Source organism: Oratosquilla oratoria, chromosome 11 (genome assembly GCF_046742065.1).
Source record: "Oratosquilla oratoria isolate Oo_2021 chromosome 11, ASM4674206v1, whole genome shotgun sequence".
Taxonomy (NCBI): domain Eukaryota; kingdom Metazoa; phylum Arthropoda; class Malacostraca; order Stomatopoda; family Squillidae; genus Oratosquilla; species Oratosquilla oratoria.
Window position 1 is genome coordinate 28,230,346 of NC_134787.1, and position 18,745 is coordinate 28,249,090.

At 45.3% G+C, this 18,745-nt stretch overlaps 1 protein-coding gene across 1 annotated transcript in view; it reads right to left on the minus strand.

Annotated features, from left to right (window-relative positions):
• fs(1)M3 (female sterile (1) M3) overlaps window positions 1-18,745 on the minus strand; it is a 233,366-nt gene that overhangs the window by 103,618 nt on the left and 111,003 nt on the right. Inside the window, exons 23-27 of the mRNA XM_076192535.1 lie at window positions 17,686-17,850; window positions 12,436-12,623; window positions 7,243-7,435; window positions 6,730-6,887; window positions 5,851-6,049 (exon numbers count right to left, since the gene is read on the minus strand). Coding sequence (XP_076048650.1) covers window positions 5,851-6,049; window positions 6,730-6,887; window positions 7,243-7,435; window positions 12,436-12,623; window positions 17,686-17,850 — 903 coding nt within the window. The remainder of the gene's footprint in view (window positions 1-5,850; window positions 6,050-6,729; window positions 6,888-7,242; window positions 7,436-12,435; window positions 12,624-17,685; window positions 17,851-18,745) is intronic.

Below are 18,745 nucleotides of genomic sequence, written 5' to 3' on the forward strand. Positions count from 1 at the left end.
CAGCCTCGCGTATCCACTTGCTCCTCATGACGCCTATGTAGGCGTCACCGTATGGAAGGGGTTAATGCTTACTTCCAGTCTGCTGCCACTTTCACCCCTGGGTACATCTCATCACCTTACTTTTACCCACATTTATCTTCAGCTTTCTTCTATCACACACTCTCCCAAACTGTCACCAACTTCCTCAATCCCTCCTCCTATCCTGCCATAAGCGCAGTGTCGTCCGCAAACAACAGCTGGCTCACCTCCCACTTTTCTCCATTTTCTTTAACCATCTCCAATCCCTGACCCACTAACCTTGCATTCACCTCTCACACCACCCCATCCATGTATAAGTTGAACAGCCAGGGCGACATAACGCATCCTTGACGAAGTCCCACCTTTACCACGAACCACTCACTCTCTCCATTCCTAATCCTGACAAGTTCTACTACCCTCATAAAAACTCTCGACAGCTCCTAGAAGCTTTCCTCCTATCCCGTATATCTGCAAAACCTCCCACAGTGCCTTTCTGTCTACCCTGTCGTAAGCCTTTTCCAGATCCATAAAAGCCCAAAAAACATCCTTCCCCTTTCCTATAGCTTTCTCACATATCTGTCTCGCCACAAAAATCTGATCTACACAACCTCTACCTGTCCTAAATCCACACTGTTCCTCACCAATTACTCCTGTTCCTCTCCTAATCCTCTCAATCAAGATCCTCCCATAAGCCTTCCCAACTACACTTAACAAGCTAATCCCTCTGAAACTACTACATTCACAATTGTCCCCTTTTACCATGTAAAGTGGAACTATACAGGCACACCTCCAGTCCTCCAGCACACTATTCTTTCTCCAGCAAACATTAAATAACCTCACCAACCAGTCCACCATCACTGTACCTCCTTTTTTTAGACATTCTGCATGGCATCCATCCAGACCAGGTGCCTTACCTGCTTTCATCATCTTAACAACTGCCTTCACTTCATCCTTCCTTATTTCTCCTCCATTTTCCTCACTCATCACTCATTTTCTTAGCATTTCCCACTGCAACTATCTTTCCCTCCCTATCCTCCTTCACATTTAGCAACTCCCTAAAATATTCTGCCCATCTTCCCCTTACTGCCTTCTCTTCCATTATCATCTCTCCATCTGCACCTTTTACCTTTTCTTCTCTACTTGATTCGCCTCCTCTTCCTCTCTTAATTTCTTTCCAAAACATCTTTATTACTTTCAAAATTTTCTGTCATACTCTTACCCCATTTCACATCTGCTCTTCTCTTTGCCTCCTTTATCTTTTGCTTTACTTCTCTTTTCTTTTCTTTGTACCTCTCATATGACTCCCTCGTCCTATTTTGTAACCAATTTGTGAAAGCTTGCTTCTTCTCTTCTACAACCTTCTTTGTTTCCTCATCCCACCATTCACTACCCTTCCTTCTATTTCCTCCTGTCCTTCCAAGTAAGTAAAAGCCACTTCTAAGGATCTTTGCAAGTTATAGGTTTTACCAATAATTGTTTACACCTTTGTCATGTTTCCACTATGACCATGACATGTTACAACGGACTCATGTTTTCACGGTAACATGTTACACAACAGATGCAGGCATCGCATACACAGATGTGAAACACTTGGAGGCTGGCAGCAGATCAATACAAAATTGGGGCCTCCTGCCAGCAGAGGTCAGAGGGCACAAATCAAATGAAGAAAAGTAGGACCCCCACTTCCATACCCCATCATTTATATATAGTAGATAGCTATTAGTGACTATATTGTGAGCCCTCTTCACACAAGAATAAAGATACTGGTAAATTGTGTGGAGCTGGGTAAATAGAAATAGGATAGGTTACATAGGCATGCATTGGCACCTGTGCCATGGCACTGGTGCTGTATGGCTGTAGCATGAAAAGATGCGCGGGCACTTTTGAGCCCTCTCCTGATTAACACGCCCGCACTCTGTTCACACCAATTAACTAGTAAGATTTAGTTGTAATATGATTTAGATATTAAATTAAGTGATTGCACCTCACCATTTTTCTTTATCCCAATGAAGTTAAATTGATCATAAGAGGCTAAATGTCGATCTAGGAATCTGGATTGCAGGAACTACTCAAGTCACGGTTTATGATTTGATGTATCAATGCAAATACAGGGCCTAGCACTTGACATGTTTGTCAGGGGGCATCTTTTGTGATGATCACTCCCAGGCCTTTTTCAGATTCCACTTTCTTTACTTTTTTCACCAATTCTATATTGTACCGATGTCCTTTTTTTTCTTCCCAAATTCCATTATGCTACATTTCTTAACCCCTTCCATATGGTGACGCCTACGTAGGCGTCATGAGGAGCAAGTGGGTACCCGAGGCTGCCATATCGGCGTCTTGATTATATTTATTGTAATAGTACCAGCGTAACCCCCATACTCTGTAAACTGGCTTCTTCATATTTTCTATGGTTATCAAAATTCACGGGTGAAAGAACGAGCATTACAGGGGTTACTTTATTTTTTATAATGCGAGTACTATGACAACATCGCACGTCTGGCAGCTAATGCTGCCCGCGAGATTTTGGCCCGGAGTGAAGAGGTTAATGATGAAGTCCACTTCCTACTTTTGACTCCATTCCCAAACTCTGTTCAGATCTCTTGGTAGCGAGTCACAGTTCATTTCAGTACTCGCTTCAACAATTTGTATCATCTGCAAAGAAGCTCATGTAACATTCCACACCCTCGTCATTGTCATTCACATAAATAGCAAACATTATTAAAGCCAAGACTGATCCTCGTGGAACTTAACTAATTACCTCTTCCCAAGTAGAATTCTCATCTCTGAGCACTACCCTCAGTTTTTCTTCCAAGCAAAAAGGCCTTCATCAAGTTCAATAGTTTACCTTGTATCCCTTCTATGGTTTCCAGTTCTTAATATTTTTTTGTGTGTGACTTTATCAAAAGTTTTGTAGATCTATGAAAGTGCAATTGGTCCATCCGTCCCTTTCTTGTATTATATCTAGAAGTCTCTAGTAAAAGCAGATCAAATTAGTGGTAATTTTTTTGTCTAAATCCAAATTTTCTGATTGAGTATATTGTTACCCTCCAGACGTTTTATCCATCTACTTTTTTAAATTTTCACAGATTTTAGCTACTGTGTTTGTATGGGAAACCAGTCTTATTTGTTGGGTCTTCCTCATTTATAAATTGATACTATATCAGCATTTTTCCAGTGTTCTGGCATTTTTCCTTCCTTGAGCAAGCAAATTATGTTGAATATTTTGTCTGCTAGTTGTTCATTACATGCTTTTAGAGATATCCAATTTGCTATTCTATCTGGGCCATACAATTTCCTGACATCAAGGTTCCTTGTTTGATCTATTATTTCTTTTGGTGTTACTGGTTACTATTATTTCCTTCATTGAGGGGGTGGGGGGGATTCACTTCTCTCCCTTCATCCAAATGTTGTATATTTTGTTTAGTGAAAGCCAACTTTAAGTGTTTGCACATGACTTCAGTCATTTCGGTATCTTCTGTTATTTTGTATTTCTTTGGCATAGCTTCACTATTTCCTGCTTGTTTTTTAGTTTCCATTTACATACCTATAGAATAGCTTTGGCTGATCCATACATTTTTCTATCATGTCTCTCAGTTACATTTTTCTTTCCTGCGTATTTTTACTTATTTGTTCCTTTAACATATAATTGCCACCTAGGTTTCCTGTCTTTTCTCCATCTCTTCCAAGCTTTGTCTCTTCTTTCGCTTCGCTGCACATTCTATTAAACCAGCACTTAATATACTCCTTTTCCTGTCTTAGCTTTGGGACATTTATCCATTCCTTCTTTATAGATTTTCATCAAAATCATCCATTTTTCTTCCACTTGCGTTTCTTCTTTGTAGATTTTCCCAGCTCGCCTAAGAAAATTTTTTCAAGTTTCTCCAAGTCCATTTTACCATACATCAGTCTTCCTTTTCTGTGTTTCTCATTTCTCTTTATATACATTTCCTCCTTTAATTCTAATTCTAGTAGTATGTGGTCACTTAACAATTGGGGTCTTTTATTCAATTATGTCTATTTTAGGTTCTGACAAATTTAGTCTTGATGGTTCTTCATTATTTCTAAATCTAGCGTTTTCCTTTACCCATCGTGTCATTGTATGTTCTATAGTTATGTCAAGTAATACATTTCCCCATTGATTCTCTCCACCTTTCACTGTTATCTCTTTCCAACATATTTCTTTGCAATTAAAATCACCCATGAGTACTGCGTTACTTCCATTCTTCAGTATCTCGTTTAACGACTATTTCGTATCATCCAACATTTTGAAGTAATCTTTCTCCAAGACCCCAATTTTGGTGGACACATAAATCACTGCAAACTTTCTGCTTTTCATGTCACTGTCTTCAACTCTTATTGTAATCATCTCTACCCTGTTCTCTCCATATGTAATTTTGGTCATATTTGTTTCTTAACCAGGAACACGACTCCACCTTGTTTCTCCTTCACAAGTGAGTAAAGACTAGCAAAGGAAGTGTTGGAGGTAGGGGTGGGTGGGGCGAGCTTGAGGGGGTGGAAGAGTGTTTAATGGGAAAGGGAGAGAGTAGGGGATGGATGTAAGTGGGAAATGGTTGTGAATGGATGTTGAACTGACATGGCCTAATAGGGTTTCTTAAGTAATTACTCACGAGTGGGTGAGGAGGGAGGGCAACCATACAAAGGAAGTGGTGGGGGTGAACCAGTTTTGGCTGTCAGGCCCAGCTGTGAATGTACCATGTCTTGCTGCATTGCTTTTGATCTGTGCAGTAAGTGCGGGTTAAGGAGCTAAGATGGGAAGAAGAGATGCAGGTTAAGGAGCTAAGATGGGAAGAAGAGATGCAGGTTAAGGAGCTAAGATGGGAAGAAGAGATGCAGGTTAAGGAGCTAAGATGGGAAGAAGAGATGCAGGTTAAGGAGCTAAGATGGGAAGAAGAGATGCAGGTTAAGGAGCTAAGATGGGAAGAAGAGATGCAGGTTAAGGAGCTAAGATGGGAAGAAGAGATGCAGGTTAAGGAGCTAAGATGGGAAGAAGAGATGCAGGTTAAGGAGCTAAGATGGGAAGAAGAGATGCAGGTTAAGGAGCTAAGATGGGAAGAAGAGATGCAGGTTAAGGAGCTAAGATGGGAAGAAGAGATGCAGGTTAAGGAGCTAAGATGGGAAGAAGAGATGCAGGTTAAGGAGCTAAGATGGGAAGAAGAGATGCAGGTTAAGGAGCTAAGATGGGAAGAAGAGATGCAGGTTAAGGAGCTAAGATGGGAAGAAGAGATGCAGGTTAAGGAGCTAAGATGGGAAGAAGAGATGCAGGTTAAGGAGCTAAGATGGGAAGAAGAGATGCAGGTTAAGGAGCTAAGATGGGAAGAAGAGATGCAGGTTAAGGAGCTAAAAAGGGAAGAACAGATGCATGTTGGATGATGCATGCTTTGGCAGGTTAGCTCCCTTACAAAGGGGAGGAGGCCTCTTGGTATACAAATAGTGTGTTGTGATTGTGTGATGTAGTGGGCCAGGCAAGAAAGTTTGAGGAATCTTGCAGAACTACCATTTTCATGTGATCTTCTATGGGAATTACTTTGGTTTCAGTGTAGGTGTTCTATTGGAGTGATTTTGATGCACCCTCTTATTATTCTCAATGCTTAAATTTTGTATCATTTGTATGTAGTCCGTTTTTCCAATTGTTGGGAACCATGCTGTAGAAGTGTCATGTTTAGTTCACAACCTCATTTCCTAAACATTGTACCTACTGCAATTTAACATTATCCCAATCCACAGCAGTACAGTACTGGTAGAGAGGGATTTGAAAGCTTTACTCACGACCTTCAAATGACTTGAATGAACAGTGTCAATTGCTCTTACCAGTAATGATCTGTTCAATGTTCCCATGTACAATATATTTGGTGAGATGTCCCATGTTGAATGGAGCTTCTTTTGTCTTCCCAGATGCTATCAGATCCACTGAAGTGCTCACATTACCAATGATTGCCAAATGATCAACCAGTACCAATGTATCCACATCCACAATGCCTTCATTCATCCACTTCAGCATCTCTTCCAACTGCAAATTATCCAAAATGGGGATATATTTATCTAATTGGAATATACAATATCTATATTCTGAACTTTGATTGGTAAATAGGTGAATGACTGAATGATAACTTTTGGCATTATCAGCCAAGCACTGGAGCCTTCAGATGATTCAGTGCATTTCTATCTAAATTAATTGGTTAACTTTCACAACCCTTGTTCTCACACAAAATTGAAAGTCAAATATCATAAAATGTATTAATATCCTTTAAAAACTTTGAAACATTAATGAAACCACTTTCTCCTATAATGTCAAACAGGGATAGATTATTCAAGCAGTTAGCCTTCCATTCCTTAGAGAAACCGGGATATTCCACTAAAATATGGTTTACCTTTAAAACTATTTGGCAAGTGCAGCAGAGGGAAACCTGTTGGTAAACAAGTGCCAGACTTCCTGTTGTAGCTCTAAGTATTTGCTCTATACATTGTAGCAAGAGTAGTAGGATGAAAGGACCTTTTTGGTATAGTTATGTACATTTAAACTAAGGTGTAAACATTTTATCCTCTATAAATCCCTACCCAAGGAAATCCAAGTCAAAATATCAAAGGTTTAATAATGGGTGCCACTTTCTAAAAAAAAGTCCCCTAGTCAAAACACTATCCTGTACTCTGATAACTATCACTGCATAACATCTGATGCATTATACTGACCTTTCCTATATCACAATCATCAAGGATATCATGTGGCGCTCCCACATTGCCTTTAAACACAAGACTGTCCATGTTCAAGTTATCAACTTGGAAGTCAGAGTCTATGTACAATATGCGGCTCAAGTTGATGCCGTTTACCATCTCTGCTTTTAGGTGGCCTTTGAGGAAAAAATGTTTGCAGAATTAGACAACAATTCAGATAAGGTTGCTGAGGATTAGGGTACGCGTACCAATGGAGACGCACTTGCCCTATGCAGACGCATCTGACACACAACTTCTACCTGCCGATGGTGAATAGATAGGAGCATAATTATAGGCTCAAAAAATCACATTATGAGGGGATAGTTAAGTGATTTTTTGAGCCTATAATTATGCTCCTATCTATTCACCATCGGCAGGTAGAAGTTTTTTTTGTGTCAAATGCGTCTGCATAGGGCAAGTGCGTCTCCATTGGTACACGTACCCTACTATAATCAAATCATCTTATGATTTACTTTGCCAGGGACTACATACCAATAGATACATCATCTTCAAATACAAGATAATCAGGTATATACTGATCGCTGGTTTTGCTCATCAATCTGCTTGCTTCTTTAGTTATGTTTCTTCCATTAACTGTGCCTGCACTCAAGTATCCAACAACTTCATTCACTTCAAGGAATCTTTTTGTTCCTAAAACTTCACCTGGAACATTTCTCTGCAGCACCTGAAATTTTAAACTAGGTTAAACTACTGTAAAGTAGTGCAAGATGAGGTGTTCAGGTCTATGTGGTGGTTACATCAAGGGCCTTTTGATTCTGTGGCAAGGTTTAATAGTGTTAATACTTTCAGAGCAGGATGGTGTCCTGAATTATGGTGTGCCAGTGTGGTCCTGCTTCTTTTGAGGGGGATTTTTACATAGGGCTGATGTCTGGAGGTGCTGGTAAAGTATCAAGCTTGGTAGTAGATTTTAAAGAATCTGTTTATTGATCTAGGTGTAAATCTGTTTTGTGTGGATGGTAGGTTTTGTATGGGTGGTAGGTTGTTGTACATTTGTGACTGGGAAGTTGCTGGGGTGTTTCACGAGTCATCTAACTCCTGAACCACAGCTAAACTCCTATGTTCTCTCATATGCAGATGACCTGACAATGGTAATAGTACAGTAAATACATACATACATATACCAAGGCTTTTTTCCCCTTAAAAGGGAGGTAGCCAAAAAGGAAAGGCATAAAAATATTCCCACCCATTCCATCCCTGAATACACTCCACATCCCTCCACCATCCCTCTTATCTTAGCACCTCCCGGATGACGGGTCATCCCTGCACCCTGTCCACTGCCCTGGGTCAGAAGCAGTGTTGCAGTAAATACAATATATCAATAAAATCACCCAAAACTATTTTAACAATGGCTCAAAAATACCAGAATAGAAGTTTCACCCCAGAATTCATTTATGATGCCCACCATACAACCTTGAATAAAAAAAATCACGTAGTAAAATTAAATTAAAAAGAAAAGGAGTACAAGAATTTGAGAGAGGAGTGGGAGGGAGTGAAGGACAGTAGAACTAGGACAGTAGAACTAGGATTGGAGGAGGAATGGGGATGGTTCAAGGAGGGAATCGTAAGGTGTACAAAGATGGTGTGTGGAACAAGGAGGACGGGAGGAAATAGAAGGGTAGAGAGTGGAGGAGTGAGGAAGCAATGAGGGTTGTAGAAGAGAAGCAAGCTTTTGCAATTTGGTTACAACATAGGACAAGAGAATCTTAAGAGGTACAAAGAAAAGAGAGGAGAAATAAAAAATAAGATAAAGGAGGCAAAGAGGAGAGCAGATGTGAAATGGAATAAGAGTATGACAAATTTTTTAAAGTAATAAAAAATGGATGGATGGGGTGAAAGGGGCATTACAAAAGAGAGGAATGTCTGTGGGGGAAGGACGGGAGAGGACAGAAGATAGGGGTGAATGGAGAGGGAGAGGGGTTGTGTATAGATGATGCTATGATGCATGATGGGGAGTTGGTGGGGGCGTGGGGGGTGGTGAGGTATGTGCGAGAAGAAAATTGACGCAGCCCAAAGGGATTTCTCCCGGTCTTCTCCTTTTATGCATGAGGGGACGGAGAGGGAGGGGTCGCTGAATTTATAAAGCGGCCTTGCTGTGGATGCGCTGTGTCTTGCGACACTGCTTCTGACCCAGGGCAGTGTGACAGAATGCAGGGATGACCCTTCATCCAGGAGGTGCCAAGATAAGAGGGAGGGAGGAGGGTGGAGGGGAGTGGAATATATAGGAAATGGAATGGGTGGGAGTGGTTTCTATGCCTTTTTCTTTGTGGCTACCCCCCATGTAGGGGGAAAAAGCCTTTGGTATATGTATGTAATAAAAAAAATTGAAAAGAAATTAAGAGAGGAAGAGGAGGTAAATCAAGTAGAGAAAAGGCAAAAGGTGCAGATGGAAGATGATAACAGAAGAGAAGGCAATCAGAGGAATATGGGCAAAGTATTTTAGGGAGTTGCTATATGTGAAGGAGGATAGAGAGGGAAAAGTAGTTGCAGTGGGAAGCGCTAAGAAACTGACAGTGAGGAACGAGGAAAATGGAGGAGAAACAAGGAAGGATGAGGTGAAGGCAGTTGTTAAGATGAGAGCAGATAAGGCACCTGGGTTGGATAGGGGTCATGCAGAATGTCTAAAAATAGGAGGTAAAGCTATGGCAGACTGGCTGGTGAGGTTATTTAATGTTTATTTAAGAGAGGGTAGGATGCCGGAGGAGTGGAGGAGTGCCTGCATACTGCCCCTTTACAAGGGAAAAGGGGACAGGTGTGAGTAGTAGTTTCAGAGGGATCAGTTTGTTGGTTGTAATTGGGAAGGTTTGTGGGAGGATCTTGACATGATTGGGAGAGGAACTGAGGGAGTGATTGGTGGGGAGCGGTGTGGGTCAGGGACAGGTAGGGGTTGAGTGAATCAGATTTTTATGGTAAGACATTAGAGAAAGCTTTAGGAAAAGGCAAGGATGTTTTTTGGGCCTTTATGGAGTAGGAAAGTGCTTGTGACAGGGTAGATGGGAAGACATTGTGGGAGGTACTGCAGATATATGGGTTAGGAGGAAAGAGTTTAAGAGCAGTCAAGAGTTTTTACAATAGTAGTAGAGCTTGTGTTAGGATTAGAAATGGAGAGAGTGAGTAGTTTGAGGTAAAGGTGAGACTTCATCAGGGATGTGTTATGCCACATTGGCTGTTCAATTTATATATGGATGGTGGTGCAAGAGGTAAATGCAAAGGTAGTGAGTCAGGGATTGGAGATGGTTAAAGAAAACATAAAAGTGGAAGATAAACCAGTTGTTGTTTGCTGACAACACTACGCCTATAGGGGGATCAGAGGAGGGGTTGAGGAAGTTAGCGAGTTTGGGAGGGTGTGCGAAATAAAAAAGTTTAAGATAAATGTGGGTACAAGGAAAGTGACAAGATGTACAAGGGGAGAAAGTGGCAGCAGACTGGAAGTGGGTACTAAGGGAGAGAGACTGGAAGAAGTGGATAGTTTTAGATATTTGGGTGTGAATGTTGTGGGAAAGGGAGGAGTGGAGGTAGAATGTAGACAAGTCAGAATCCTTGGGGGATTAAAAATTGTAACGAGAAATAGACATTTGGAAATGGATGCTGAGGAGATTGTATGGGGGAGTGATTATGATGGCAGCATTGTATGGGGCAGAAGCATGGAACCTAAGAGGAGGAGAGGAGTTTGAATGTGAGACGAGGAGTTTGAATGTGAGACGAGGAGTTTGAATGTGAGACGAGGAGTTTGAATGCGAGACGAGGAGTTTGAATGCGAGACGAGGAGTTTGAATGCGAGACGAGGAGTTTGAATGCGAGACGAGGAGTTTGAATGCGAGACGAGGAGTTTGAATGCGAGACGAGGAGTTTGAATGCGAGACGAGGAGTTTGAATGCGAGACGAGGAGTTTGAATGCGAGACGAGGAGTTTGAATGCGAGACGAGGAGTTTGAATGCGAGACGAGGAGTTTGAATGCGAGACGAGGAGTTTGAATGCGAGACGAGGAGTTTGAATGCGAGACGAGGAGTTTGAATGCGAGACGAGGAGTTTGAATGCGAGACGAGGAGTTTGAATGCGAGACGAGGAGTTTGAATGCGAGACGAGGAGTTTGAATGCGAGACGAGGAGTTTGAATGCGAGACGAGGAGTTTGAATGCGAGACGAGGAGTTTGAATGCGAGACGAGGAGTTTGAATGCGAGACGAGGAGTTTGAATGCGAGACGAGGAGTTTGAATGCGAGACGAGGAGTTTGAATGCGAGACGAGGAGTTTGAATGCGAGACGAGGAGTTTGAATGCGAGACGAGGAGTTTGAATGCGAGACGAGGAGTTTGAATGCGAGACGAGGAGTTTGAATGTGAGACGAGGAGTTTGAATGTGAGACGAGGAGTTTGAATGCGAGACGAGGAGTTTGAATGTGAGACGAGGTGCCTGAGAAGTATGATAGGGGTTACTAGGCTGGATAGAGTGAGAAACAAGGTGAGGAAGAGAACGGGGATGGAAAGGGAGTTTGGAGATTGGGTTGATGAAAGTATTGGGATGGTTTGGACATATGGAATGAGATTAGTAAAAGAAATGTGGAAGGCAGAGGTGGAAGGGGTGAACATGAGGGGGTGAACATGAGGGGGCAGAGGTGGAAGGGGTGAACATGAGGGGGCAGAGGTGGAAGGGGTGAACATGAGGGGGCAGAGGTGGAAGGGGTGAACATGAGGGGGCAGAGGTGGAAGGGGTGAACATGAGGGGGCAACCAAGGAGGAGATGAATGGATGGATGGGGTAAAGGGGCATTGGGAAAGAGGGGAATGTCTGTTGAGGAAGGATGAGAGAGGACAGAAGATATGGGTGAATGGAGAATGGTTGTATATGGATGATGCTGTGATGCATGAGGGAGAATGGGTGAGGGATGGGGGAAGTGAGCATGTGCGAAAAGAATTATCGCAGCCTAAAGGGATTTCTCCCCATCTTCTCCATTCCTGCATGAGGGGACGGAGGGGGGAGGTCGCCGATTTAATGAAGTTGCCTTGCTGTGAATGTGTTGTGTCTTGCAACATTGCTTCTGACCCAGGGCAGTGGAGATGATGCAGGGATGACCTGTCATTAAGGAGCCACGATGAGAGGAAGGGAAGAGGGTGGATGGGAGTGGAGTATGTGAGGATGGAATGGGTGGGAGTTGTTTTTATGCCCATTTTTTGGCTAGCTCCCTTGTAAGGGGGAAAAAACCTTTGGGGTGTATACATTGTGATGCATCAATCATTGAACCTCGGGCATCCAATGCTGTGGTTCTGGGCTGCAAGGGTGCCCCATATGGACTTAATCTACTACATGCTACCGAGCAGATTTCTACCTCACAATAACATGCAGCCAATAACCCGGATGGGATACATAATTCTATTTACCTAATTATAGTATACAGAAAAGGAGTGAGGCTCATTGGGTCCCATTTCCTATTCTGTAATTATTATACCTAGCCTCAAATTTATGTACAATTCCAGCCTAATCTATATCCTTGATTTCCAATTACCACATTTGATTTGAACTTGTGTATTGTTTGAACTTAGGCTATATCACTTCATAAGTTATTCTAGCTATGTATGCATCTATATGGAAAACTACTGCTAAACAAATTAATATATGAAGATGCTGGCTGAACTTTACATTTTCCGACATTTAAAACTTCAAATAAACTTACGTCATTTGTGTATTCAATCCAGTTTTGGCCATTGGCTATCTCGATGGAAAGCCATCCCCATATCTTGCAATGGTTGACCGTGAGATTTGTGGTAACATATTGTTTTGGGGCAATCGTCTTCAATGAACTTTGCATGAACATATTGAAATCCACAGCATCTACCAGATCCTCCAAGATTAGCTCATTGACTGTAAGAAAGAGAGTATCTTGTTTACCATGTAATACGATGCATTTCGCCAGCCATCACAGATGATGGCAGCATCTTTTGTGCCAAATCACTATAATACAACATATTTACGTTTTACTGGTCTGCAAAGCACAGCTATTATAGACTGCAGTTTTACAGGGGCTCTCTCCCTCCAGCCATCCCACTCCCGCCCTCCCTCCCTCCCTCCATCTCACTCCCGCCCTCCCTCCCTCCCTCACTCCATCTCACTCCCGCCCTCCCTCCCTCCCTCACTCCATCTCACTCCCGCCCTCCCTCCCTCCCTCACTCCATCTCACTCCCGCCCTCCCTCCCTCCCTCACTCCATCTCACTCCCGCCCTCCCTCACTCCCTCCCTCCATCTCACTCCAGCTCATCTCTTACCAGCACCATCCCACCCCTCCCTCCCTCACTCCATCTCACTCCCGCCCTCCCTCCCTCCCTCACTCCATCTCACTCCCGCCCTCCCTCCCTCCCTCACTCCATCTCACTCCCGCCCTCCCTCACTCCCTCCCTCCATCTCACTCACTCACTCCCTCCCTCCATCTCACTCACTCACTCACTCACTCCCTCCATCCATCTCACTCACTCACTCCCTCCATCCATCTCACTCACTCACTCACTCCCTCCATCCATCTCACTCACTCCCTCCATCCATCTCACTCACTCACTCACTCCCTCCATCCATCTCACTCACTCACTCCCTCCATCCATCTCACTCACTCACTCACTCCCTCCATCCATCTCACTCACTCACTCACTCCATCCATCTCACTCACTCACTCACTCCATCCATCTCACTCACTCACTCCATCCATCTCACTCACTCACTCCATCCATCTCACTCACTCACTCACTCCCTCCATCCATCTCACTCACTCACTCACTCCCTCCATCTCACTCACTCACTCACTCCATCCATCTCACTCACTCACTCCCTCCATCCATCTCACTCACTCACTCCCTCCATCCATCTCACTCACTCACTCCCTCCATCCATCTCACTCACTCACTCCCTCCCTCCATCCATCTCACTCACTCACTCCATCCATCTCACTCACTCACTCACTCCCTCCAAATTCCCACACTCACGTCACTCACTCCCCTCCATCTCACTCTACTCACTCAACTCACTCCACCATCCCTCCATCGCACTCACACTCACTCACTCACTCCATCTCACTCACTCAACCCTCACTCACTCCACTCTCTCACTCTCCATCCATCTCAGCTCAACTCCAGCCCCTCACCTCACTCACTCACTCACTCACTCCATCCCACTCACTCACTCACTCACTCACTCCATCCATCAATCACTCACTAACTCACTCAATCACTCACTCATCACTTCCCTTAAACTACCATTCCATCTCACTCCACTCACACTCCACTCCCTTCCATCCATCTCACTCACTCACTCCATCCATCTCACTCACTCACTCACTCACTCGATTCTCACTCACATACACTCACCTCCCATGCCATCTCACTCACTCACTCCATCCATCTCACTCACTCACTCACTCCCTCCCTCCATCCATCTCACTCACTCACTCCATCCATCTCACTCACTCACTCACTCACTCCATCCATCTCACTCACTCACTCCATCCATCTCACTCACTCACTCCATCCATCTCACTCACTCACTCACTCCCTCCATCCATCTCACTCACTCACTCACTCCCTCCATCTCACTCACTCACTCACTCCCTCCATCCATCTCACTCACTCACTCCCTCCATCCATCTCACTCACTCACTCACTCCCTCCATCCATCTCACTCACTCACTCACTCCCTCCATCCATCTCACTCACTCACTCCCTCCATCCATCCATCTCACTCACTCACTCCATCCATCTCACTCACTCACTCACTCACTCACTCCCTCCATCTCACTCACTCACTCACTCCCTCCATCCATCCATCTCACTCACTCACTCACTCACTCCATCTCACTCACTTCCACCACTCCCTCCATTCCATCTCACTCCACTTCACATTCACTCCCTCCATCCATCCAACCATCTCACTCACGGCACTCACACAACGTCACATCCCACTCACTCCACTCACTCCCTCCATCCATCTTCACGTCCATATCACATCACTCACTCAACTCCAGCTCATCATCCCTCACCTCACTTCCCCTCCATCCATCTCAACTCACATCACTCACTCACTCACTCCCATCCTTGCTCACTCACTCCCTCACTCTCTCTCACTCACTCACTCACTCACTCCCTCCATCCATCTCACTCACTCACTCCATCCATCTCACTCACTCACTCACTCCATCCATCTCACTCACTCACTCACTCACTCACTCCCTCCATCTCACTCACTCACTCCATCCATCTCACTCACTCACTCACTCCCTCCCTCCATCCATCTCACTCACTCCATCCATCTCACTCACTCACTCACTCCATCCATCTCACTCACTCACTCACTCCATCCATCTCACTCACTCACTCACTCCATCCATCTCACTCACTCACTCCCTCCATCCAACCAACATCTCCTCACTCACACTCAATCCATCCATCTCACTCACTCACTCACTCACTCCATCCATCTCACTCACTCACTCACTCACTCACTCCATCCATCTCACTCACTCACTCACGTACTCCTCCTATCCATTCTCACATCCATCCCCTCCAATCCCTCCATCTCACTCACTCACTCACTCCCTCCCTCCATCCATCTCACTCACTCACTCACTCCCTCCATCCATCTCACTCACTCACTCACTCCCTCCATCCATCTCACTCACTCCATCCATCTCACTCACTCACTCCCTCCCTCCATCCATCTCACTCACTCACTCCCTCCCTCCATCCATCTCACTCACTCACTCCCTCCCTCCATCCATCTCACTCACTCACTCACTCCCTCCATCCATCTCACTCACTCACTCACTCCCTCCATCCATCTCACTCACTCACTCACTCACTCCCTCCCTCCAATCATCACTCCCTTCCACTCCCCTCACCTACCATCTCACTCCACTGAATTCGCCCTGTCAATCCATCTCACTCACTCCATCCATCTCACTCACTCACTCACTCACTCCCTCCCTCCATCCATCTCACTCACTCACTCACTCCATCCATCTCACTCACTCACTCACTCCATCCATCTCACTCACTCACTCCATCTCACTCACTCACTCACTCCCTCCATCCATCTCACTCACTCACTCACTCACTCACTCCCTCCATCCATCTCACTCACTCACTCACTCCCTCCATCCATCTCACTCACTCACTCACTCCCTCCATCCATCCATCTCAACATCACCTCCACCTCCACCGCTCACTCACCATCACCTCACCTCACATCCCTCCCTCCATCTTACCACTCACAGTCCACTCACTCTCCATCCATCTCACTCACTCACTCACTCCATCCATCTCACTCACCCCTCCACTCACATCCCAATTTTTTTTCCCCATCTCACTCACTCACTCACTCCCTCCCTCCATCCATCTCACTCACTCCCTCCATCTCACTCACTCACTCACTCCCTCCCTCCATCCATCTCACTCACTCACTCCATCCATCTCACTCACTCACTCCATCCATCTCACTCACTCACTCCATCCATCTCACTCACTCACTCACTCCATCCATCTCACTCACTCACTCACTCCATCCATCTCACTCACTCACTCCCTCCATCCATCTCACTCACTCCCTCCATCCATCTCACTCACTCCCTCCATCCATCTCACTCACTCACTCCATCTCACTCCATCTCTCTCACTCCCTCCACCTCACTCCCGCCCTCCACCTCACTCCATCTCACTTCCACCTCACTCCATCTCACTTCCACCTCACTCCATCTCACTTCCACCTCACTCCATCTCGCTTCCACCTCACTCCATCTCACTTCCACCTCACTCCATCTCACTTCCACCTCACTCCATCTCGCTTCCACCTCACTCCATCTCGCTTCCACCTCACTCCATCTCGCTTCCACCTCACTCCATCTCGCTTCCACCTCACTCCATCTCGCTTCCACCTCACTCCATCTCGCTTCCACCTCACTCCATCTCGCTTCCACCTCACTCCATCTCGCTTCCACCTCACTCCATCTCGCTTCCACCTCACTCCATCTCGCTTCCACCTCACTCCATCTCGCTTCCACCTCACTCCATCTCGCTTCCACCTCACTCCATCTCACTTCCACCTCACTCCATCTCACTTCCACCTCACTTCCACCACACTCCATCTCCCTTCCCCCTCACTCCAACTCACTTCCACCTCACTCCATCTCACTTCCACCTCACTCCATCTCACTTCCACCTCACTCCATCTCACTTCCACCTCACTCCATCTCACTTCCACCTCACTCCATCTCACTTCCACCTCACTCCATCTCACTTCCACCTCACTCCATCTCACTTCCACCTCACTCCATCTCACTTCCACCCTCCCTCCATCTCACTTCCACCCTCCCTCCATCTCACTCCCGCCCCCCCTCCCTCCATCTCACTCACTCCCGCCCTCCCTTCCTCCATCTCACTCACTCCCGCCCTCCCTTCCTCCATCTCACTCCCTCCCTCCATCTTATTCCCGCCCTCCCTCCCTCCATCTCATTCCCGCCCTCCCTCCCTCCATCTCATTCCCGCCCTCCCTCCCTCCATCTCATTCCCGCCCTCCCTCCCTCCATCTCATTCCCGCCCTCCCTCCCTCCATCTCATTCCCGCCCTCCCTCCCTCCATCTCATTCCTGCCCTCCCTCCATCTCACTCCTGCCCTCCCTCCATCTCACTCCTGCCCTCCCTCCATCTCACTCCTGCCCTCCCTCCATCTCACTCCCACCCTCTCTCCCTCCATCTCACTCCCACCCTCTCTCCCTCCATCTCACTCCCACCCTCTCTCCCTCCATCTCACTCCCACCCTCTCTCCCTCCATCTCACACTCCTGCCCTCCCTCCATCTCACTCCCGCCCTCCCTCTGCTCTTCTTCATTGTTTTTCCGACCATACATGTTCCCCACATTTAAAAAGTGCCACTTCACACAACCAAACTTACCCAAGAGCTCATCTACGTTCACATTCGAACTTAAGGGATCAGACCCGTTTCCATCATAGATTTCAAGCACAAGGTCAAGGGTGTAGCCATTGAGTGTTTCCTGTAGCCAAACATCTGAGTTAGAATGTAACTGCATCACTGTTGCTGTTGTCACCATCAACATCCCTGTCAAAATATAGTAAACTTTGTTGTTGCAAAAGTTGTCATTTTCCAGTTGTGATGTCACAAAAATGTTCTAATCTACTAAGCATCAAAGAATAGCAGTATGGACAACTTGTGATTATAATAACAAGTAATCTAGTCTTTGACCTACTGGAAACCTGCAGCCACATTACAGCTGGCAACAGTCCCCAGTTCTTCACACAGATCTAGCTAAAAATTGTCCTAAGACAGTAGACAGGAAGGCAGTGCTGGAGGTATTGCTGATATATAGAACAGGAAGAAAGCTGTTAGGTCAGTCAAAAGCATTTGAAAGAGAAGTAGAGCTTGTGTTAGGGTTAGGAGTAATGAGTTGTCCGAGGTGAAGGTTAGGTTGTCTCATGTCACCATGATGGTTTAATGTGTACATGGCTGAGATAGTACGAAATACATGCGAGGGTAATGGCCAGAGGATTGGAGATTGTGAGAGGGAGTGTAGGGAAGTAGGAAGTGAGCCTGTTTGCTGACGACACTGTGGTCATGGCTAGGTCAGAGCCCAGAGATCCCAAGAGTGATTATTTGGGAATGTATACAATAGAAATTGAAAGTAAATATGGCTAAAAGTAAGGTGATGAGATTTAAAAGAGGCGAGGGTGGCAGTAAATTTTATGAAAGTCTAAAGAGTTGAGGAAGTGAATTGATTCAAATATTTAGGGTCACATGTAGCAAGGAAGAGAGGAGTGGGGGTAGAGGTCGGCTGCCTAGCGAGGGAAGCACTAAATATCTTGGGGTATTAAAAGTGTCATGAGAAATAGATATCTGGGGGATGTACGCACCAACTGTATATAGGGATAATTGTGCCTACAACACTATGCAAAGATATTTAATTCAAAGGATGCAGAAACTAACATGTTTGAGATTA